The sequence below is a fragment of the Polyodon spathula genome, chromosome 2 (assembly GCF_017654505.1).
Source record: "Polyodon spathula isolate WHYD16114869_AA chromosome 2, ASM1765450v1, whole genome shotgun sequence".
NCBI classification, from domain to species: Eukaryota; Metazoa; Chordata; class Actinopteri; order Acipenseriformes; family Polyodontidae; genus Polyodon; species Polyodon spathula.
The window spans coordinates 7986123-8011289 of record NC_054535.1 but is presented as its reverse complement, the minus strand read 5'-3'; the positions used below and the strand labels follow the sequence as shown (position 1 = coordinate 8011289).

General features: G+C 37.8%; 1 protein-coding gene and 1 long non-coding RNA gene across 2 annotated transcripts in view; one reads left to right on the top strand and one right to left on the bottom strand.

The window, feature by feature from the left end:
- Positions 1-5866: 5866 nt before the first annotated feature.
- The window catches only part of LOC121329757 (pre-mRNA-splicing factor ATP-dependent RNA helicase DHX15), a 36348-nt gene continuing 17047 nt past the window's right edge, over positions 5867-25167 (bottom strand). The window contains exons 7-14 of the mRNA XM_041275513.1: positions 24142-24228; positions 23703-23852; positions 23194-23302; positions 21664-21855; positions 20096-20218; positions 18763-18953; positions 6820-6989; positions 5867-6378 (exon numbers count right to left, since the gene is read on the bottom strand). Of these exons, the coding sequence (XP_041131447.1) occupies positions 6261-6378; positions 6820-6989; positions 18763-18953; positions 20096-20218; positions 21664-21855; positions 23194-23302; positions 23703-23852; positions 24142-24228 (1140 nt within the window). The 3' untranslated portion in view covers positions 5867-6260. The remainder of the gene's footprint in view (positions 6379-6819; positions 6990-18762; positions 18954-20095; positions 20219-21663; positions 21856-23193; positions 23303-23702; positions 23853-24141; positions 24229-25167) is intronic.
- On the top strand, positions 9344-18195 carry LOC121329759. Its single transcript, XR_005951807.1, has 2 exons — positions 9344-10348; positions 17905-18195. It is a non-coding gene; the product is annotated as an uncharacterized LOC121329759 (long non-coding RNA).

Genomic DNA, 25167 nt, shown 5'->3' with positions numbered 1-25167 from the left:
TGTAAAACTCAACTCTCCCCTTCTGGTCAATATAGCACTCTGCCTTTAATGCACTTTAACTTGCACTTATCTGCTCCCTATGTTACTGTATTGAATCCTGCACTTAACCCAATCTGTAGTATCATGTATTTCACTTGCACTCGTATCTAACCCTGATGTAACTATCAACACTGTTTTCTGCCCTTGTATCAAACTGTACTGCATTTTGTATTTGCTCTTATTAGGACTGAAGTCAGTGTATTTTGTAACTTGCTCTTAATTGTACCGTAATTCTTTATGAAGTTTTTGTATACAACTGTAAATCACCCTGTGTAAGGGCCTCTGCGAAGAAATAAATATTAATAAAAACAATAAAATCGATATTCAACCAAGCATTTTTATCTTAAATTCTTTCAACCTTCCTTTGACTTTTAGTCTCTGTACACTGCCAATTTTGCAAATTGCAACAGTGGTTGAAACAATATTGAACAGCAATGTGTACAGTAGCACCTGAGTGTAAAATGCACTACTGATTGTTGCAAATGGGTGCTTTATTTAAGTGCTTCCTAAATTGTTGTTCTCTGCCTTTTTTTGGTATTTTCATCATACCCCCACCTTGAAGTAAAAAGGTTTAGCATCAGTTGATCACAATATTAGTAAAATGCATGGAATAAAATGCAGAACCCCATTTTATTTTTTCTCTCTTGCTTTCCCAGCTACTATATGACATAGCATAAATATACAATGTAAAGCCAACATGCAAGTAAGCATGCAAGCTTGGTGGTGAGGAGCTTGTATAAACTGCTCACTTACACGACTATTGTATACTTCAACATTAGGAACTTATTTACTACTGAATTCCACTTATAAATCTTTATTGCAGGAATAAAATAGATCTTATTAGCGTGATTGTGTTCACTGTAAATGCTAATAAAAATGCCTTCTCAAATTCATATGAACTATATTTAAGTACAGTACTAACTTGTTCTCTTTGGAAATTGCAATTACATTTTACAAATGAATGCTTCTATGGCAACTATCAAACCATATTTATTGCATTGGCTCCTGTGAACTCTCACAGGCTACATTTTTTTTTTTTTTCTTTTGTACTAACTCAGTTCAGATTCACAAAAAGAACTGTTTAGTGGCATTATCAATCTGTGAAGCAGAAAAAAAAAGCAGAATTTGCTGCTTTTGCTAAAAGGATACCATGCCAGTACAGGATGATCCATCCAGGTCACTGCAGACTAATATTTGGGCGACAGACTGAATTTAAATTCCACCCCCTCCCCAAACTGATCTTTCAATAAAAAGATTCAGAGCTGTCCGCTTCACTATTACACTAGTTTATTTTCTTTTAAACTAATATCATATTTATATTTAAAATTATGCACATTAAACAGCCAAGTATGCTAGCACATTGTCTATAGTGCATGTAATTCATTTTCCTTGTAAAATTAAAAGAACAGTAGGTTTAAATCAGGGCCTGCACTGAGCGGAATATGACTCCTAACTCATTAACACAAAGTACAGCTGTTACACATTATAATTCTGTTTGTATAGGTTTGTAACAAAGTTAAGAACTCAGTGAAGCTATTTTTTTCACATTATGAAATGCGTAGAGAAAACAACTAATACTTAAGGGTTATTACAAATTACAGTACAGATTTCACATTTAAAACGCTGTAGTCGAGATCCATAGGCAAGGCACTGTGCAATGTTGTAGTCGCCTTATAACAAGATCAAAAGTGCTAGTGTAATGACATTGAGACAGACATGACTGTACCACATGTTCCATGGTATTAAGGCCCACCTGCCATTGAAGGAGCACTGTTTACAAGTTTGACAGACAGGGCACCTCCATATAACCAAGATAACTTGTGCTAAAGAATTTCCCGAGTACGCTTTTGACAAGGGAATCCAGATAAATTAGACATTTATAAGTGTGCATTACAGTCAGTCAGCCAGACAGCAGAATTCACCCCCATATTAATGCTATCAATAGAGCTAATCGTTCTCCTTAGCAATGTTCATCACACGTAAAAGTACAAGTGGGAAACAAACGGCTGCATGCAGAGCCTCTGCTGTACATATTATTATACACTCAATAACTTATGCTAAAGATGGCACAAGTAGCAAGTTTGGTCAATTAGATTCGGTTCTCCAGAAGTAACTGTATGCCTCTACTACAGCAAATCTTGCTTGGATGTTATACATTTGAAAAATGAAATGGAAGAGTCTCTACAAGCAAAAACAATGTGGTGTGTTGTGACAACCCTATAATCAGTTAGTTTCAAGGTGGCTAAAGCCACCATGTCTACATTGTTTACACTCTTCACCATCACCACTGGCAACTGTCAAGCCAGCCCAGGACATTAAAGCTGAAGGAACACAAAGCAACTCTGTGGCTTGGAACTAGATTTCAGGAGACTAGGCTTCAGGCCATTGTATTGCACACTAGAGGACACAGGGTTTAATCAGCAAAGCTGTCTCAAACTAGGTCTCCCAGTCTCCTGGAACCAGCTTTCAAGCCTCTGTTCCTGAAAAAGTGGCTTTGTGTTCCCTCAGCATTAAAATATAGAAATAAATACTGCAATACCTCATTTTTCACTTTCAATAGGAGAAATGCTAACCCCAGGGCTCACAAGAGACAGCCATGTTATGTTCATTCCTCAATTCTTCATTAGAGAATGAAAGTGAATCTTTTCTTTTTAAAAAACAAAATCTCTAGTGGAACAACATTCTTGACAGCAGTGTGTGCAAACAAAGATTGATTTAGGTAATCCTTTAAATAACATTCATGGCAAATCACTAGGGTGAAAGAAAACCCAGGGTTCCTACAAAAGTTTTAGGCAAAAAAAACAAAACAAAGCACACATACCTTTAAAAGGAGTTGCAAAAAGAGTGGCACAATATAATGCTGACTGCACCATTAGCACGATTAATATAGAAAACAAAAGCCATACAAAAAATCAAGTTACACAAAAAGTTTCCACATGCTTTACCAGAATCCAATTTTGTCAAGAGGGGATCTGGTATATTTTATACTAACCCAATCTCTAAAGCAACTACCTATAATAATCAGGAAATGGACAGGACTTTTCAGTTTGATTACTTTAGTCAAAGTACACTTGGTCAAAACAATTAAATAATGCTACAATGGTACACATTTATTTGTCAGATGCTAATTTTATTAAATTTAACTACCCTTTACATCATAGGAATATGCACATGTGTATATAAAAAATCTAGGATACATCTGGAAAAATTATCTAATGTCACTATTTCCAGAACTCTTGCATAAGTTAAAGGGTACATAAGGATCTTTTAATTTTACTGTGTTTCATGTTCCCATGTGTTGCTACAACTGTTTACACAATGTTTGTTTTAATTTCTTTTTTCTACATTGACCACTTTTTTAAACTTTTAAATTGCATTTCCTGCCTCAAGATGACGCACGGACCTCTGAGAATTACATTTCCCATCATCCTCACGTATGCAACATGGATGGATTTACCAGTGAAATGTAGTCCTGAGAGGTCCTGCAAGTAAGCGTGAAGCCATCTTAAGGCAGGGAATACAATTTAAAAGTTTTAAAAAAGTGGTTAAAATGTAGAAAAAATTTAAAATAATTTAAACAATACACACCTTACGTAAACAGCTATAGCAACACATGGAAACATATAAATAAAATAAAAAGGTCCTTATGTACCCTTTAACAATGTGTGTAGCCTGGAACTTCTAAAGTCTATCACAAATGTAGTGTCACTTTAAAATTAATATTTAAAAGCAAATTTGCCTCAAGAAGGCAAGTCATGCCCTGCTAAAAAGCATTATTTGCTATTGTATTTAATAAAATAGGTGCAGACGGCTTTCAAATTTCATAACAGATGCTTTTTATACAGAGCCAATAACATACTGAACAAAACTACTTTCAGACATCGCAACTGGAAATTCTCGTGAACAAAATAACCAGAATGGCATGTAGAATATAGGAAAATGTGGTCATTTATGTTAAAACCAATACTATAATACCTGCTTACCTAAAGGTGTCTTCTAGGCTAAGACCAGTTATGAAATAACTTTAGGGTCGACAGGATTTTACAAGATCTGCACCAGTAAAGATGCAAGCTCGGGACTACTGCGGCAGAGAGAAAAAGCAGCATCTGTTTTGATTTGCTTGAAATGCCAATTATGACTGTAAATCTGCTAAAATTAACCAGCACTACAGTGCCATAAATTAAACAAAATTCACAAAAATTCACATTATCTACATAAAGCGCACACATACTAGTAGAATCGGTGAATTTGTAAAAACTGAAAGGGGCTGTGGTCATGACATACAATTAATGCAGTATAAAGGCCACTGGAAGGACAGACAGGGAGATAGCCAGAAAGCACAAATAAAACAAGCAAAACTATTTTTTTTTTAAATAAAGTCTTTCCTAGGATAAAACCAACAGAAAATACCGGCAATAGATTGAAAATAATGAGACGCAACCGAGTTATAATAGTACATGAGCCAAAACACAAACAATGCTGCTTGAGGTTTAAGATGCAACAGTTGTATTGAATCTATTAAAACACACACAAAAAGGAGGGTCAATGATTCAATTATAAATCAGAATCAAATTAAAACAGCATAGTCCAGGAAACACGTATAAACAGGGGGTCTATTTTGATCATCTAAACTGTGGCAGATATTAATACCACCAAGTATATCAGTTGTGCTGCTGTTTTCCAACTTATCATTACATGCAGTGCAAAGACATGCTACTGTTTCCATCACATTTGCAATACTACTGTCATAAAGGCTTGGTCCTTCAAATATAATGCAAACAAATCAAAACATATCAGAAGTATTTACAGGAAAACATGCTGAATTTAATTCTATTTTAAAAGAATGAAGTAAATTTTCAAATCCATTTTGTATTAGTGAAATTATACAAATTTGTATTTAAAAAAAATAATCAAAAACATTAGGTCCTCCATATATATATGTGTGTGTGAAAAAAGCTTTTCTGTATTATATTTGACCTTAAAACATCGATGGAAAAAAAAGCAGTACTTCGAAACTACACCTGACTAAACACTCTGAGCTCTTCATGTCCTTCGTTTTCCTATGCACAGTCCCCATAGCTCTGTGACATTGATTAATTATACACACCCACCAGAGAGAAAAGAAAGTAAGTGCCTTCCAGCTGTGTACACTTATGATGCCAACTGGCCCTGTTAATTGTGTCTCCTTGTAAATAAAGCCTTGCTTCAAACCGCCACTGGGATCTAGTTGAAAACGATTTAAAAATTGTTTGTTTTGAGCGACGGCAGAGCAGGATCAATGTGGTCCGAACTGGGGCTGGATTTTTAAAATACTCTGTTTGCACCAACAGAGGACCTTGCATAGCAGACATTAACTGTTAAGGATACTAGAGGAATGTTTCGTGATTATGAGGGGGGTGGTGGCATTAGTGAATTCAATATCTACTTAGAAGGGTCTACAATATGGGAATTGTGCTTACAAGTGGTGGGAAGAAATTATCCATCAAACTCTCTTCAGGCATTCATTATTATTACTGGGTGTGGGCATGACTACCCAAGAAAGTAATTTAGTCATGAAATGTGGGGAAAACCAAATGAATGCCCAGTGAAAAAGCAATATTACTCAACTATAAAAATGTTCCAAAAACAACAGGTCTATAGGTCATAAGAAAAAGGCTTTAAAAAACACAAAAACTCATTGTAATTGACGTGGTGTTTGCATCTCTGTGCAGATAGCTGGCTGATGCTGTAAACCCTAAAAGCAGACACTGAATATTTTGTCACTTGAACTTGCATTTCAGAGATGATCATCTCTACTGGTACACAGCATATCGGACACTTTCAAAGCTGGTATTAATGGACTTTATTTAAGTCAACGCCTCTATGGAGGAAATGAAGACTAAGCACATTTGCTGAAAGAGTTCACAATTTCTAAAAGGAATGTCATCAACATCATGAATGATCATGCATAACATGGTCAATTATTGTACTCTTGTTGAGGAAGAAAAAAAAACCTTTCAAGGGGAATTTCAGATATGCTTACATTAACACATTATCTTCATAATGTGCTGTTTTCAAAACACAAAGGGAGAAGAAACAAGTTATAAAAATAATCAAATCTGAACTGTGAAGAAAACATTAAAAATCTTCCAACAAGGCTGTCAAGGAACCTATTTATGGTGTACAACACGAAGTCTAAATACACTGTAGCTGTACTCTAAGCTGACTTCAGTTAGATAGTTTCAGTACTGTGAATATTCCTTGGTTTGAAATTTGGCAACGATGCGCTCCAGCTGTCTCTTTGCTTCACACTGCGGGAAGTTGCTCATTTCGTAGTACTGGGGGGCTATTTTTACCAACCTAAAACAAAAAAATAAAGATTAAGGAAATAATGTTTAAACATTTAATAAACTCCATACTGACTTAACCCTAAACCAGCTGAAAATGTGTGAAAACTCTGTAGAGTTGTAAAGGGTTACAAAAGAAAAACAAAAACACTACAAAATAATGAATTACAGAATAAGAAAAGGTATTTCTTGGTTTCTTATTAAAACTATTTTAAAATGTAATTAGATCAGATAGAATCAGATCAGTAAGGTTAATACATACCACATGGGCATAGATAGGACTTATTTCTTATTAAACTTCTGAACCTTGTAACAAAGCTACTATTGTGAGCTTCTTCACAATTGCTTGCAAGATTTACATTCACTAGCATATATGACAACACTAGCGCAAAATAACAAAATTACCAGCATTACCAACACTGCATACAAGAGAGAGCAATGCATGGAAGCTTACCACTCTGGTTTAATATCTGTGCACGTTCGAATGTAATTCTTCGTTGTGAGTACAAATTCGTTGTAGAGGACCCACTCAGGTTTGTGGTCAAGAACTGTGGAGGGATGCAACTGTACCACCTGGTTATCTTTCACCGTCAGGTAATGCCCTGTCCTTTCCAAATGCGCAATCTTTAAAACATCAAAAAGTATGGTCAATGACTATGCAGTACAAGGATAATGGGATATCACTCAAAAAAGAACTAAAAAGCACTCAAAAACAACCACCAGTTAATTTAATTTATTCACTATATATATATATATATATATATATATATATATATATATATATATATATATATATATATATATATATGTATATATATATATATATATATATGTATATATATATATATATATATATATATATGTGTGTGTATATATATATATATATATATATATATATATATATATATAATATATATATATATATATATATATATATATATATATATATATACACACACTTGCCATTTTTATTTTTTTTCAAACCAATTTGGTTACAGTTTAGGTTACAATAAATTCTCAATATAATCTTGTAAACAAGACAGGAACTTGTGCTTATAATATATATATATATATATATTTTTACAAACATGTTATAAACTATATCAAGAAAGACGTGGATATTTCGTCAGATAGTGGAATCATGGAATTAGGCAACCATCGTAAAACGGAAATTTAGCATTTTGGAATGGATTTACTTATTGCTTGTGCAGCTGTACCTTTAAAAACAATAAATAATAATACACTAACAGTCTTTTACCGCTGTTATTCTCCTATAACAAATAATGGATTGCTTTGAAAACTACACTACCCAGAAGCCCAGTGATGACACTTGCATAAAACACTTGTGTGTGTTTATTTGGATCATTGGATAATGAGAAAACAATAGTGGTTTTGTGGGCTATTACACTGATGGGACTGTTTGTCTCACTGTGGCGCGCTGTCTGTGTGGTGTTTACAAAACATGTCTGTGTGTGTCAGGTGGTTTAAAAAAGCAACTAGTTATTTTGAGAGTTCTATTCTGTGGAATAATTTTGGAGCTCTATACAGAAAAGTACCTGAAAAAAAAAGAACAAAATCAACCCCAGATAAAAAAATAAATAAAAAATTTAAAATGTATGTATTCATTTATTTAGTTTACATTAATCACAAATCCGTTACTCCGTCACTCACTCAACACAAGGAAACACGTGGCTGAGGTGAAGCCTTTAGTTTTATAACTTATTATTCCTAATTTATCATGAATTCCTTAATACTATGTACTCAGAGTGATTTTTTTTTTTTTTTACTCGTGTTGCTATAACATGGCTCTCTCTACTACAGCTACTGTAGTATGAAAAGAAAATTGCAGATTCAACAATGAGTGGACCAATAAATACTTATTTTACCAACTGTACCAAATGCAAAGCCAATGTGTTTACTGTGCAGTGAATGTGTGTCAGTGGTTAAGGAATACAATATGAAAAGGCATTCTGAAACCAAACAAGGAGCTTTTAGAAATACGTATCCAGAGGGCTCAGCAGTTAGAAGCTCACAAGTAGAGGCGCTGATCTCTTCTTAAGTTGTACTATTAATGTGTAAATTTCAAAATGTTTGTAATGATACTTAAATTCTCACTGTTCTATTGTTAAAGTACTATTCATATGGCAAAATGTGTAAGTCTTGTTCAATATGAACACTAAGTTATATAATATTTATTATTGCTTAAATGTGCAGAGTAAAATACTCTAGCTCGCCTACTCCTAACTTTTTTCCAATCTGGGCCCCCTTAATTTAAACTAGTTGAAGAGCCCTGCTCTAACTAAAGCAACTCTATCTGTCCAGGGTATACGAGAAACACATTGAAGCAGCTCTGCAGCATAAACTAGCCTACGGTGTTGCAGATGAAATTACAGATGGGAGAGAAGTGTCCTGAACATTGTATTTAATTTGTAAATGAAAATTGTACATTTTTGTAATAAATGACCTTCGTTTGACTAGTCTGCATATTGTAATACCGCAATAAGCAGTTTTTTCAAAGCACCTTTATTTGTTGACTGAACTACAGTATTAGTGGACCGCTTTCAGATTTTTCCTAAAAACTACAGTATCTCAGGGACTTGAATACAAAAAACGGAATTAGTAATTTTGAAAAATAGAATTTGTCATTCCCAAAAATGGAAAATCAGGAGACCTATATTATGTCGTTGCAATCACGGAGGTGAAACAATGTCTTGTAATTTGCCCAAACAATACTTTTCAACAAAACTTTCAGGACGTATTGTAACGTAGCGCAGGTCACAGAACATAAAAAATACTTCACTTTAAAAAAAGAACACACTAAATACTGTGTTAAAAAAAAAAAAAAAAAAAAAAAAAACATTGTATGGTACTTTATAATGTTTAGAGTGTTCTGAAAAAAAAAAGACACCGCTTGCAAGATGCTACTGTAAAAAAAATAAAAAATAAATAAAAAGCGAATGTTTATAGCAAGTGTGTCAAATACAGCCAAAAAAACAGCGGGTCCTTGGACAGCATCCCACTGAAAATGCTTGGTCCTGGAAGGGTTAAAGAGCAAGTCATTTCAAATGTAACCTGATCCAATTTGTGTTCGCTAGATGGCACTGGTGCTCACTAGCATAACACATACCGATCAAGGCTATGTTATATAAAATTATTAAATTGAAACCACTTTTTAAAAACAAAAACAGGACATTACTTATTTGGGTTTGGGCAATGTTAACTAATCCTTGTTTACAAGCCACATTCTCCCATAGCCTCCTTCATTAACCTAATTCTAGATATTCGGTAAATGTGCGGTAGCAAAGCAATCCGTCTTCAACATACATGGAAAAGTGTAGAGATGGCTTGACCGCAACAAGTAGCTAATTAAATTACATCTACATCTGGAAGACAATGAAAGTAAGAATATAATTTCATAATTAAATAGGGCTCTGGAATGCCTAGTATACAGATTTTACTAGACAAATGGGATTTTTTAATTCTCTAAAATAAATGTTTTTTGTGTTCCCCAAAAAGGTACAAAATCGCTATTCATGTACAAATGGCAGTTTATATATCACTACCTTTCCGGTTCTCTTAATTTAATTTTCAGGAGAGAAAGTGTCTAACTTCCACGTTAGTGGTATGTTTATAACATATACATATTCAAACACCTTCAAGAATCATTTTAAGCAGCTATAAACTAATATTTTGATAATCAGTTAACAGCGGTGGCGTAGTAGCAGGCAGTCAAGGCTGGTCAACAGCAGGAATAGCTAACACAGAAACAGAAACTGCAGTTCCCTATCAAGTACGAAATGTAATTATTACCTCATGGGTGTTTATCCTTACAGACCCTGTAACCTGAATAGATAACAAAGACTGCTCGTCAGAGTCTGTGACGCAGTCATGTCAGCCCCCGAGGGCATAAATATATTAAACACACACAGATCTCAATATAATTTTTCCTTTCATCCAACCTCAGACGAGAGATAGAGACTACGGTAAGTGTTGAATATTTATCTGTGTATTTGTTTGTGCAGTTACACTCTAAATGATTTATATTTACGTGGATTACAGTTATTCATATTTACACGTGTGCACTCAGCCGTGGTTTTCATGCAAAGCCGGTGGCTACGTCGTCCCTTCCCCGGGACTGAATAACCTTAAGACAGCTAATTGTGATCTCTCTCAGGCTGTTAGCTTTGTTGAAGTTGAAAATAAAAATATTTATTACAAATATATTACATAATTAATGACAACTGATTTGTTTACTGTTTTGTGTGAGAGAAAAAATAGTTTCTCTTTCTTTTTACAGAAATTCTAATGCACCTGTTGAACCGAGACGCAGACTTCGGGTTAACACTGCTTGCAGTGTCCCCACCCCCCCACCCGTGTCTCGTTGCCACATTAATTCTGCTTGCACTTACACTGTACATTTACATAATGCCTGGGTTTTATCCGTGACACATGCAAATCCAGTTTAGTATCAAGCAGGCCTTGTTGACAACCCAATTGTTGTCTATAAAACCGCTTTTCTGCGAGTTTTGTGCATATTTCTCAAAGGCGCTCTGCGTCTCTAGAAGCTGGCGGTCCCTTCTGCAGACGTGGAGTCTGATAGCTCTCCCTGTAACGGTGACGCTTATGCCATTGATCAAAAGGGCTACTGTGGTCTTGCAGGTGCCCTGGTCTACAGAGGGTCCTCCCTGTTGCATTACTGTACAGCGGTGTTACTGCTTGAGCTGATGCCCCCTTGAGGACAGCAACAGTACTGTACACTACTGAACCAACACAGTGCTACAGGCACCAAACTGACCCCGTACCATTCCAGTACAGTCTCTGTTCTGACCTGCTACCAACCAGGGATTTACAATCCCCAAGCTGTAACCAAGTAGACCTCATTGACAGTCCAGTTGCTGTTTTTAGCATGCAGAGGGAGCAGCTGGACATTCTTACGGTACATTGCTTGCTGTCTGCATAATAACTGGGTTTTATCCCCGTGACATATGCAAGGCCAGCCTGCCTGTGGACAAGCAGATGCTCTTCCTCCCTAAGGCAGAAGTATGCAAAGGAGTACTGGTAAACCATATTTCTCTGAGTTGTGCGTGCATTCTCCAAGAGTACATTGGATAAATGTTTCTCCTCCAGCTCTACAGAGCGCTCTGTATCCCTCACCTGTACAGTGCGCTTCCCCATCTCCCTCTCAGAGAGGTGGCTCACTCCATGGCTTTGTGCAAAAGGGAGAACCACGCACCCGGGAATAGAGATGCTCTGGGCGGCGGTTTCCCACAGGCACCCATCCCAGTCTGGTACCAAGCAGGCCTTGTTGACAGTCCTGTTACTGTCTTTAGCAGCAGAGGCAACAACTGTACATATTTACTGTGCATTGCTTGCTGTGCATATGCCTGGGTTTTTATCCCTGTGCCAGCAGTTTCAGGGAACAGCACAGCGAGCTGCACCTGCGGCCAGACCGCCTCCCGGCGCAGGAGGTAAGAGCCTCATGCCAAGCCACAAGGTGAGCAGCAGCACTAGAGATCTGCTGCCACAGGTCCAGGACCCCTTCTCAGGGAGCCATCTGGAGTATTGGCAGCAGTGCACCACAGACATCTGGGTGTATACTACTGTTCAGACCAACTACTCGCTGCAGTTCAAGCATGGTCCCCCTTCCTTTTGGGGTGTGACTGCAGCATCAGTCATGGACCCATAGGACACCAGTGATGTCTCAGGACACTGTGGTGTCACCACAGACAAGTCCGGCTGGGGCACTGCATGGAATGGCAGTGGAGCGCAATGGGTGTGGAACCCCTGCTGAAGGGTCTTGATCTCAATATTTTGGAGCTGCAGGCAGTATTTCTAGCCTAGCAGAATTTTTACAAGAGGTTCCAGGGAGAGGCATTCTTATCTGGACAGACAACACTACCGTGGTGGCTTATATAAACCACCAGGCAGCCTCAGGTCCCCAAGTCTCAACCAAGTGGACAGTAACCTCTTGCTCTGGGTGCACAATCACCTCCTCTCCCTGCGAGCAGTACAGCTGCCTGCGGTGATAAACTGGCCAGCAGACCTCCTCTCAAGGGGAGTTCCTAGTGCTTCAACAGTTCGGGAGAACTGAGACAGATCTTTTGCCTCCCAGAAATCGACCCATTGTCCCCGCTGGTTCTGTAACAGAAGCCGGGGACCCACTGGCGATAGATGCCATGGTATACCAGTGGCCAAGGCAACTGCTGTATGCCTTCCCACCACTCGCCATGCTCCCTGGAAAACACCAGACAGAACCAGGCCAGGGCGCTATTATAAGCTCCTTGCAGGCCCAGGAGACTGGTTTCCAGTTCTGACGCAGCTCCTGAGCCTGTTCATAAATCATGGCATGTCCAGTTAGGCGTAGGGTACATTGCAACATCCCAACCTATCAAGCCTGCGGCTCTGGGTCTGGATTCTAATGGCAAAATTTGAGCCGTCCAGGACTTTCCAACAGGGTTATTGACACCCTATAGAATGCCAAAGCAGCATCCACATGTTCCCTGTATGGCAGCTGTTTTCAAACTGGGGTACACGTACCCCTGGGGGTACTCGAGCGCTCCTCAGGGGGTACGCGAGAAATCCTGTAATGGCGGACAACGGAGTTTTATTTATTTAATTTTTACCACATTGTAGTAATTTGCGACTTAGCAATCGAATTGTATGATGTTGCTTCTTTTAAAAATGTGTAGTATTTACTAGGTATGTTTGCTTTTGGGAGTTTAAATGTCCAGTGTTTGTAATTTAGTTTACATCAGTTCAGTGTGTTTTATCCAAGTTTATGTTTTTACATAACAGTATTAGTGAGTTTAGCAGGCAGCTGTGCTGCCCTACTTAGATAGTGAAATCACTGCACTGGAGCTGGAGCGTACACAACTCATCTTTACTTGCAATGATTTGTGTGTTTTCTGACTAATTCGTTGAAGAACTCCTCTGTCGAGTAAATGCATTAGCCTACTCATGTATGCCGCTAACAAATTGGGCTAATAAAAGCAAAAGCATGGTATTATTACAAAAATGAAATTGTGGATTTAAAAAAAACAAAACTATAAAATCAATCCCTAACTCCTGTATTGGGAAGAAACTCCTGATTGTCTGAAATTGGATTCCCTATTCCAGACCTACTGAGTGGGTTCATATCAACAAGCTGTCTGGCAGCTGATTAATATGAACAGACGACTGCACTAAACACTAACATGTAAGCATTTTTCTAAAATCATTTTTGACTGCAAGATATAAAATGTCACCTTTCTACTTTAATCAAATTTAGTTTTTGGAAATATTCACTTCAAAACAATGTGCTTATTCTGGCTGTTTTCGATACTTCAAAAGATACAGATAGCATTTTAAATGTCCAGCTCAAGTGTTAAACCATAACATTCAAGTTAAATAAATAAAAATAAAAAACACATATTTAATGTGTTATTTAATATTCACATAGTTCTGCATGCTGCCAAATTATTATTATTTTTTTTTTTTTAGAAGATGTCAGTATTTGTAAATTTTAAATAGTTTTTATGCAAAATGCCCCATCTGTTTACTCTTTACACTTCTGCATTTGTTGGAAGAAATGCACGACTTTTGTTGAGAATTGCTTTCTGATTGTTTTAAATTAGTACCCTAGTTTTGTTTTCAAAAGGATACCCTGTTTTTGGACTCGTTTTGCCACTTATTGGTCTGAATTTTGAAATAATTTTGCATAGCATTTTTAGTTTTAATTGTGTTTTATTTAAATGAGTTTAACAGCAGTTTTCCATGAACAGTAATTGGCTGAACTCGAGCCCCTCCTCCTTCCCTGTGTGCTTTCCGAGCCAGTAAATCAAGGCTTGTTTATTTTTATTTTTTTAATGACTCACTTATAATTTTTTTGTAGCTTGAAGTCCTTTTCATTCATTTTAAAATACAGAATAACATATCCTTGTCCAGGGGCTGCATTGTTTACTAAATCAGGGTGTAGTTTTATTAAAATCTGTGATAAAAAGCAGGCACATCCATCACATTAGTAGGTAAGCATTTGAAATAAAAAATTTTACATATATATATATATATATATATATATATATATATATATATATATATATATATATATAGAGAGAGAGAGAGAGAGAGAGAGAGAGAGAGAGAGAGAGAGAGATTTTTTTTTTCAGTTATCAGTAAGTATTTGAGCCTAGTAATTAGAACATACAATTTTTTTTCTGTTTTCATAGGTATATTATGACCCTATCTGAGATAGGGGTACATGTTAGACTACATTTTTTAGAAAGGGGCACGGGGCCTAAAAAGTTTGAAAACCACTACTGTATGGGTACCGTTGGGAACTCCATGACCTGCCCCATGTCAATTATACTGCAATTTTTGCAGGACCTATTGATAAGAGGTATCCCCCTCTACATAAAGTCTATCTGACAGCTATTTCAGCTTGCCATTTCAAAATTGATTTAGTCTCCCCAGGAGCTCAGCTTTCTGGCAGGGCAGTTTTTAAAAGAAACTCTCTGAAGGACACTGTCCCTTGTTGGAGGCTTAACGTGGTGCTTGAAGCACTTTGGAAGTCTCCCTCTGAGCCCTTGCATTCAGCAGAGCTGAAATATTTATAATTTCAATGCGTCCTTCTTGCTTGCAAATCACATCCGCTAAGCGGGTGGGTGAGATGCAAGCACTTTCAATTGCGAAAGTCTGCCTAATTTTTGCAGAAGCCAGGACAAAGGTTACGCTTTGTACTAATCCTGCTTTTCCACCACTAACCAGAATGTGGAATTAGAGGCTTTTAATCCACCAGTCTGACAGGGAGCGGCAGCTCTGTACACTGTCCGGTGCAGGATAGCGTATTACGTGGACCAAACACAGAGTTGGAGTCTGAACAATTTGTCTGTTGTGAGGCTAAGTCCCACGGTAAAGCCCTGTCTAAGCAGAGTCTATCCAAATGCATCAGACACAGTCAAGACTGCATATGAACGAGTCAACTTGCCGCCTCCAGAAAAGCTCACTGCCCACTCCACCAGGGGCAACTTCATGGGCTTTGTTCCAGGGTGCATCTGTCAGGGACAATTGCAATGCAGCAGTGTGGGCCACTCCCCACACCTTTACGCGGTTCTGTCGGCTGAAGGTCATAGATCTACAAAACCCTGGTTTGTGTTGAGGGCTACTTCCGGGTTGACCCTTCCAACAAAAACTTAGAGGTGAGTTCTCCCTCAATGTTTTAGCCCTAGCTATTAGTACAGGGGTTCCTCAAGGTAACGTGCAAGGTAGGCTTGGCTGAGCCTTGTAGAATTCAAGTTGTCTGCAGTCTTGAAGGAAAAATGATGGAGATCTGTGCGTGCAGTCTACTTATATCCTCGAGGGCGCGCATGACTGCATCTCTGACTAGCAGTCTTTGTTATAGCTGTTCAGGTTACACGGTCTTTAACACTAGAACCACCATGCGGGTCCATTTAACCCATTTTGCATTTAAAATGTTAATTACTCTTCTGTTGTAAGTCGTATGTGTATGTCTGTTTTTGACTTTTCCTAAATACATGAATTAAATATCATAACTGCATTTAAGGCCCCCTCCTCCTCTAGCACACGTTTTTATTTCTTAGTTCAAGCCTTTCTTTGTTTATTTACTGACTACGAGACAGAGATTGCTATGATTGTGGATTTGTATAATTGCACCAAGATTTCAACTCCGTGAAAGCCTATACTTTATTCCTCACTTTCAACAGAAATGACAGGTAGGACAACAACTTATGTGCCTAATATGAAACGTATGTTATGTATTCTTTTCTTACATTGCTTCTAGAAAAAAATATTTAGGTTTTACAGGTTTGTACATACCAGTTTACACAATAGTGTTCAATGGAACTATTTTCAGCACAGCTCCTGGATGCAGGCACAGTCAGCTGGCAGACGCGTACACTCCTCCATAGAGTACAATGCAGCCATCATACCGGAAGTAGTGTTATATTTTCTTTTTATGTAGTATTAGAAACAATGATTTCGATTTTATAGTTGTGTGTACATATACCCGTTTCTTTTGAAATGTGTATTATATTTTTTCACTTTGTAGTCATGCTGTATATGCGCTCATTTTAAAAACAAAGCTTTGTTTAATTTCCCATTTAAATAGCATTTCTGCAATGCAAATGTTAAATATAATGTTTATGAACAAACATGTTTAGTTGTATCTAATAGCATGTCTTTCATTTGCATAACAAAGCTGTTAATAATGTATGGGTCAAAGTGACCCATGTGGCAGTTCTAGGTAGTTTGAAAATCTGATGGTTCTAGTGTTAAGGATAAAATACACATGAGATAATGGTAAAATTTCTATTTCATAATAATCTAACATTTAAACGCTTTCACTCACTTTTATTATTTCAACAAATAAAAGATTTAAACAAAATTCTTACCAAACCACAAACCAACACAACGGCACCCAAGCTACAACTACACCTGTGGAGTGCAGAAAGCACAACCTGCTGCTCTCAGCCCTTATCTCGCCAGGCGTTCCTAGCCCTCAGCATCTCTTCCCTTCTCCACAGCATTTTCCTTCCTTTCATGCAGGGGCTACATGTGCACAGGTGTCTCAATTAACTAAATTAACCCACAGGGGCCAAAAGCCCCAAAATTAGGGTCAGGAATACTCTACCACACAGCCTAAACCAATTCTGCAAAAAAGGAACTGCATTTACTTATCTAAATCCACCACTCTCCTGAGAGAGTGACTCATAGTAAAATAATTCATCTTCAAATGCTGTTTGATTCATAGTCTCAAATTACACTGCACCCATAATGAAACAAATTCCTTTTTTTCATTTGTGAATGCAAGCAAGTCCAGGGACCTTCAAGTCCAGTTGTCCTGAAAGATCTTTCATTTACAAAATGTTATCCTGCAACTTTAGTATTTGTTTATTTATTTGGAATGATTTATTCAGGGATTAGTCCACCAAGATGCAAACCCTTCACTCACAGGGACATTCCCATGACAGCGGCTTCACATTTTATACCAAAACATAAACAAAATAGATAAAAAGGTAAAAATCTTTCACAAGCGAAATATAAAAGCAGCAATTTCAAACTGTTCGACTTGTTAGAAGTTGTACGAGCAGCAGTCGATGTGCATTTTCTTGCAAGAGATGATTACAGGCTAAGTTCAATGGTGAGGGATAAAATAAAGTATACACTTTTTCAGCAAATGGTTGGCCTGACTTGTCTACATTTCTTTTCTGTAGTACTATATCTCAAACTAGGCAAATCTGGCTTTAACACTGATTCTATGGGAACAACATTAGTTTATTATCATAACCCTGGTTCCCTACAATAGAAATGCAATCATTACCGAATGGATACATATCTCCTAGAAAGACCCGAAGCCTGAATAAAATATATTGAAGCTGCAGAGCCTGTGAGGACACAAAATGACTGCGCTCACAGATCTTAGCGTGACTTTTCCTTCCTTAAAGGCTAATGGTTACATTTCTATTTCAGGGAACCAGGGCTATGAGGCTGAAATGTAACCATTACCGAATGGGTCAGTATAACCATGCCGTGTGCTTTATTCCAGATGCACCCTGAAATAATGCCCACGAAGATGCCATGCTCATAGTGGAGAGGGCAGTGAGCTTCTCTGGATGAGCAAAAATGAGAATAAATTCACTCCAACCGCAGCTACTGCAGCCTGGGGGGAGAGCACAAAATCAACCGACTTACACTGCTTGATCCCTGGGAAGGGGCGACTCAAGCCACCAACTTCAAGCAGGGCACAAGGCCGCAGTGGGACGTAATAAACAAGCTGCAGTGCACAAATATGCATAATTAGTGAAACTAATAAACAGATTATTTTAATTATCACATATATTGTGTAAAACATCATAAATGTAAAAATCTATAGCAGAAAAAGCACTTATCTGAATAGGCGCTCTTGTCAGGTCAGTTCTTAAAAGGAAAAATGGCGCAAGGTCTGCGAGCGCTGTCATTTTGTGCCCTCGGGGGCGGGCCATGACTGTCACAGGCTCTGCAAGCAGCTTTGATATATTTTATTCAGGTTTCGGGTCTTTAGGAGGTAAATACCCATTCGGTAATGGTTACATTTCGTACTTGAAAAGGGAACAGCAAGGCACTGAGTTAAGATTTGAAGTCTTCCACGAACACCACAATTGTGTGTAGAAGGTGTCTTACTGAACAATCCCTCAAATAAAACACAATTGTGCTATCCACGGAGGACATTTTCAAATCTAAGCAGTTTTCTCCACAGAACCATAGCATAGTGTTGCTGTAAGACAAACAAGTCTATGGAGGGGAAAAAAATAAATAAAACACAACAGGACACACCAATACCTTAAGTCGTCAGGACCATTGGTCACTTTCCAAAGAAAAATACATGGCAGGCAAAAAGCACACAAAATGTAGTCAGGTCATTTACCTGCATGAAGAAGCCAGTTACCAAGGCTCTCCGTATGTTGATATAGTAATCTCGACTGGTGAACTCAGTGCTTCTGCGAGGCAGGTTGAATCTGTCCATTATTCTGGAGAGCTGCTGACGTACATTGTCAGCAGACATCAGTGATCTGTAGTTAATGAAATTGTCATAGCACCACTGAACTGACTCATGGTCTAGAAGAGAGAAAGTGGAAAAAAAACACAAATTAAAATTGTACAAGATACAAGTAAACATTTTTTTAAATATGTAAACTTCTATTAATCGCACATCCTTCTCCATGGAACTGGCATACTAAGGAAACTGCATTCAATTACAACAAAAAAAATTTATTTAATGCAAATACTCAGGTAGATTAAAATCCACTTCTAGCATATATAGATTAAACATAAAACCTTGCATGTAGTACATACACTGAAAAAACACTTTTACAATTATGCTCTAACCCAAACTGGAACTTTTACACAATTTAAATTTACCTAGTCTAGGGTAAAAGTAGGCATTAACCCTTTAAGGACCAAACTTTTTTTTAGTGTGACACACCCAGGACTAGAGAGCAAAAAAAAAGAACCTACCCAATAAATTTCAAATAGTATGTGTTTATATCCACTTGTTTCTTGATATTTATAAATGTTGTAAATACATACCAAAACACAACAGCTATAAATGTTCTAATATAACTATGTCAAATACATCTGAATTTGTGTTTTCCCTTTTTTTTTTTTTTTTTTAGTTGTAAATAAATTGGTCATGTTTTGTTTCTTCGTGCTGCTGAAAATGTCTCTGCCCTTTAAAAACAAAATGCCCGTCTCTGTGACGGCACACAAAACAAACAAGCAAGCATGTGCAATGCAAACCCTCCCCTATCCAATGACATGTGTTAACAAGCTGTATTGCAAAGTATCCAATAAGTCAAAGAAACAGAGTGTGTGTTATCATGTTTACTCGATCACAGGCTCAGAATGACACTTCAGTATGATTGTGTTTACATGTCCACGGTCCTTAAAGGGTTAATTGTAGCCCTACATGGTTCTGTATATTATGCAAATATTTTGAAGAAAAAAACTAACTAAAAAGTACATCATCTAAACATTCCGCTTTTGTTGGATTACGTATCTTACTGCAGCTTCAATTACAGGTTAAAATCAGTTGCTGTATAGTGTCTCAAAGATAATAAATACTAGAGATTGGCTGACAAACTAGAAGCTAAAAGCATGAAGTCCTAGGCACTTTTGTGCATTTTTTAAAATCACATTTTTAAATGTACGTTAAAAAGAAAAAATTCAAGGTTACTACTTCTCCAGTAAATTGCACTTACTCTGTTTGAAAGCATGGTAGACATTTAGCAGAGTCAAGTGATCTCCATCTATGTGAGCAAACCTCATCTTGGACTCATCAGCTGCTTTCTTTGCCTCCGTCGGACGAACAAAACACTGTGGGACTAAACAAGGTTGGTATGGGCCCAACACATACGCCCATATGGATGAGTCACGCATTCACAGACAGAGGAACAAGGCCTAGCTAGATCAGTTCACAGAGCATTGGGCAGGGCAGGGCAGGGCAGGGCAGGGCAGGACGGGGCTTTCTCATGGACTCCAACTGCATGTTGAACTGTCTACTACCTTGGTTTCAACACCTAACCACATCTGGAAGACAAGAGTGTTTACAAAACTACAGAATACCCAATATGTTTGACTATTACTAGCCTATTCCATTGGGATCATTTCTAACTTCCACAGAAACATCCAACTGGTACCCTATGTATAACAACCCATTCGAATTAATGCATTAAACAGATCTGTACTTTAAAAGATATCCAAATTGGACCACGTTTAACAGACACACATTCTTAAAGAAATTAAAATCATAAAAAAAAAAAAAAACATCTGGTTATACCATTACGTTGTAAAATTTAAAATCAATGCATTTTTAAAAAAGACAGCTTATGAATGTTTTAACAAATTACAGCAAGTCACACTAGGCAGGGAAAAAAAACAGGTATTTTACAAAAAGGATTTCAACAATGGTTACAATTACACTTAATTGTGCAACATTAATAGACGTTTATCTGACAAATGAAATGGAAGGATATGTTTCTGCCCTGCCCAGCTGCTCTGAGCCTTAACACTAATTAGTATGCTGAAAAAGACATTTAAAAATGAAACTTCTGCACGGTTTTAGTTATGTAAAGTACCCTCAAGTTTTATATATACCCCGATTTGCGATTCTAGTATCCGAGTGTACTGGTTCAATACTAAATTGCATACAAAGGATGTTGATCTCAACAAACAGCTTTAACCAAATTATAAAAAGCAGTAGTATAGCTTTTCCGTAATAGGTTACAACCCTATTTCAATCATGATCATATCTGGGCCTGTGCCTTTAACAGGCAGATCTTAATGTTTATTGAGCTCAACATGTATCTGTTTGGTAAAATGCATTCTCTTAGTATATTGCTGTCTTGGAAATGAACTTAGAAGTCAGCTCTCCTATATGCTGATTATAAACACACCCAGCACAGAAACAGCTAATACATTCTTGTTTTTCTTGAAAGACATCTGCTTTCATCTCCATGAACAGCATTCTGCTTTGGCAGAATGAAGTTCGATTACTGCAGCAGCAAATTCTAGCTGTGCATACTATAAACTCATTAATTCAGCAAAGACATGCATTTTGTCAGTGACAAATATTAACTGACACAACCAGTTCTTTTTGCCACACTTCTAAACATCAAGCAACTGTAATGTTAGATAAGGCTTGTCCACTGTCAAACTGTGGCCTTTTTTTTTTTTTTTTTTTTTTTTTTTTAAAAAGGGTGGGAAAAAAATCTCTACCATGCTGTGCATAAATTTGATTTGCTTGCTTATTTCTTCCCCCTGCGATTACCTGACAACATTGCTGTAATTGACAGAATCTCATTGGAACAATTAAATTCACAGCTGGCAATAACCATCTTGGCTAGCTGTGGATCCAATGGAAACTCTGCCATCATGGATCCCAACTCAGTCAGATCACCGTCATCATTCAGGGCAGCAAGATAATTCAGTAGTTCCAGGGCTCTCATCAGAGTTTCAGGAGCTGAAAGGCAACGCATCATTAAGATCACTTTGGTAAGCAAAACTGCTTGCAATATGAAATGAACTAAAAAAAGTGTCTAATCTTTCATTCAGTGGTTGAATGGTTCAACACAAGTATACACTGCAAATTTAAAATTAGATTTTTTTTTCATTTAATTAATTAGTTTTGAGTGGTTGGTAAAATGATTTTCCAGAATGCAATTACTGGCCTTTGACTTTGTAAAACTGGAAGCTTGTTGTTAAAAGTAAACAAACAGCTGTCAATCAGATATTTGGGACTTGTACATGGCAACACAGCTGAATTCTTTAAGACGTGTATTCCCAAGACATAACATGGCTCTTCTGCTGCCTCTGGACAAGCACTAATTGTTGCATCTGTAGACTTTACTACAATACTAACTGCCACTGTGCGAGTTTGGTTTAGGGGCTGTCCAAAACTAGACATTTCTGAAAGCATACAAAGTGTGCAATGGGGGGTGGTGATCGAGGGAATCACACTTTTCTATCAAAAAATACATTTTTACATAGCTTGAAATATTCACGTGCCTTCCTGCAAAAGTATTATAGCCACCAGGTGTCAATTGTTGCAGTTCATGATCTTTTACTTTCTGGTTGAGAAAAAAGATCCTGTGTGAGGGTTAGGGTTACCCCAGTTTTTTCCGCAATTGAGAATGGCCAATTGTTATTTGTATCCTGGTTTGGGAAACGGAGGCTGGAACACACGTCCTCCAAAACGTGCTCCTGCCAATCTTCGCACTGCGAATCCACAGCGAAGCCACCAGACCTATAGTGCCGGAGGACTACACAGATCTGATGGCTCCACTGCAGAATTGCAGGCGCCCTATCGGCCACAGGGGTCGATGGTGCACGGTTAACTGAGGCTACCCCTGTCGACTTAAGCCCTCCCTACCCGGGCGGCACTCAGCTAATTGTGCACCGCCCCCCCAGGGACCCCAGGTCACAGTCGGTCACGGTCGGCAGTGATATAGCCTGTATTCGAACCTGAGATCGCCAGACTATAGGGCGCAGCCTGCACTCCACACGGAGCAACTTTACTGGATGCGCCACTCGGGAGCCCCCTTGAAGTTTCTGATGAAATGTGTTTAGCAGTATCAGTGTATATCGTGAGTGATCATTTGAATGGCAAATGGTACAGAAAAACAGCACCATACAATTACATGGGGATAAAAATTGTTGGAATAATAAATGTTTATTGGTTACTGTAGGGGAAGCTCACTGTGTATACTTGCTGTAATTGATCAATTAATTTTGGATGAACCCTTACACCCTGTAAAACTTGCAAACTAAAGAAAAAGGTACACAGAAAAGCGAACATTACCTGGCGGGTCCATGAAATCAAAATGCACCAAGTCATCTATACCAAGTTTCTTTAGTTGCAACACAACAGAGCCCAAATTCGACCTCAAAATCTCAGGATACGTGTTGTCCTGTTAAGACAGAGAAAAAAAAGTGACGTGCTAATAATTACTCTATTTTAATGACATGTTTGAAACTAGGCTTCATACAGAAGCTGTGATTTGAATGTTATTTAAGATCTGACCACTGTGCAATGTTCCACAGCGAGGCCACCAGACCTATAGTGGCCTGCTATCCTCCCTAAGATTAAACAAATAAAATACTACCAAAACCACCAGTCAGCAAGTAGTACAAATATTTTCCAAAAACTGTGCGTCAAGGCCTGTTCTGGGTGCTGATTTATCAAAAGGAGTCCATTTGAGGACGACACACAAAAAGCATAGCCATAAGAGAACTTGAAAGTGGGGGGGGGGGGGGGGGGATTTTTTAGTGCTTCAACAAAAACACTGTCAACTAGTCAAACCCATTTACCTGCATTTCGGTTTTATAGGCCTTTTCTGTATACAGCCTGAAACATTTCCCTGGTCGGGTTCTGCCGGCACGACCAGCTCTCTGCTGAGCAGAAGCCTTGCTTATAGCAGTCACCAGCAAGGACTCCACACGAATTCGAGGATTGTACACCTGTGAAACACACCATAAAATAAGCATGAGACAAGCCACACAAAGAAATTGTACATGACCATATTAAAGGGGGGGGGGGGGGGGGTTGTAAGAGGTCAGAATAATCCCCTATAGCTATAAATCTGTATCTACTGCTTTGTTGGCAAACACAGGGCATGACTGCGTAATCCTTGTTTTGATAAACTGCCAGTTATGCAAAGGACTGAACATTTGTCAGTGGTTATTTACCTCCTGGCCCAAAGCACACAGAGAAAACTAAAAGTGAGTATTAAAAGGAGAAAGGGCTTACCTTTTGTTTTGCAAATCCAGGGTCAATTACAAACACAACACCATCAATCGTCAGGGACGTTTCAGCAATATTTGTTGAAACAACAACCTGTAAAAACAACCAAAGATGTGCATAAAAAAGAAACAGGCATTACCTAGAAAATATGCTTGAACCTTACTTGTTTCAAATGTCTGCTGTATAACTGGTTCTGCATAACAAATGTGTGCATGTATTTCACCAGAGAGGGAAAATACAGAAAACTGACTATTACTTTAAATAATTACTTCATGTTTGTTTCTCAAAAATTCCTGTTGTAGAAAATCCCTGGGGGGGGGTGTTAAAGTATCTACATATTGAAGCAATGTGGCTAATTTCTACTGGATGCCACTTGTAATGAAACTTTATTGAGAGAATCAAAGAATACAGCAGTGCACCTCCTATTAAGAGAGCCTATCAAAAGCATGGCAGTGAAAGGGTTGATCTTACTTGGCAAGACAATGGAACTTCAAACTAGTCAGTAAAATACATCCCCTGCCATGGTTGCCATTTCAGAATTACAGCCACAGTGTGGCAAAAAAGTGTAGAAGAAATTACTAGTATCATGGTAAAGAATATTCAATTACTGATTTATATCAAGTGGAATAACAAGAGTCTTGTTATCAAGATACATGAAAAAATGTAAGTGGGACATAGATGGATGCACAGCGACGCTCCTGTACTGTATATCCCCACAATCCAATGCACTCAATAACTAATGCTAATTCATATCAAACACTACGTGACACTAAGTATCTTGTCTATACAGAAAATAAATTGTCAAATGACCTCTATAAAAGGCTGCCACATTAGGTTAAGAGATCAATGTAGGATTTATAACACTGCAAGTGTGAAGTTACCAGTACCAGGTTTCTGAGACATGAAGCTGTGACAGTGGCTGTTGCAGCTTTCTAAAATTAACTGGCATTAGAGGGTTACTTTTTATCTTGTACGATACCCACGATCAGACTTTACTGAGTGAATCACGCAAAGTAGTATGATGCCAAGATC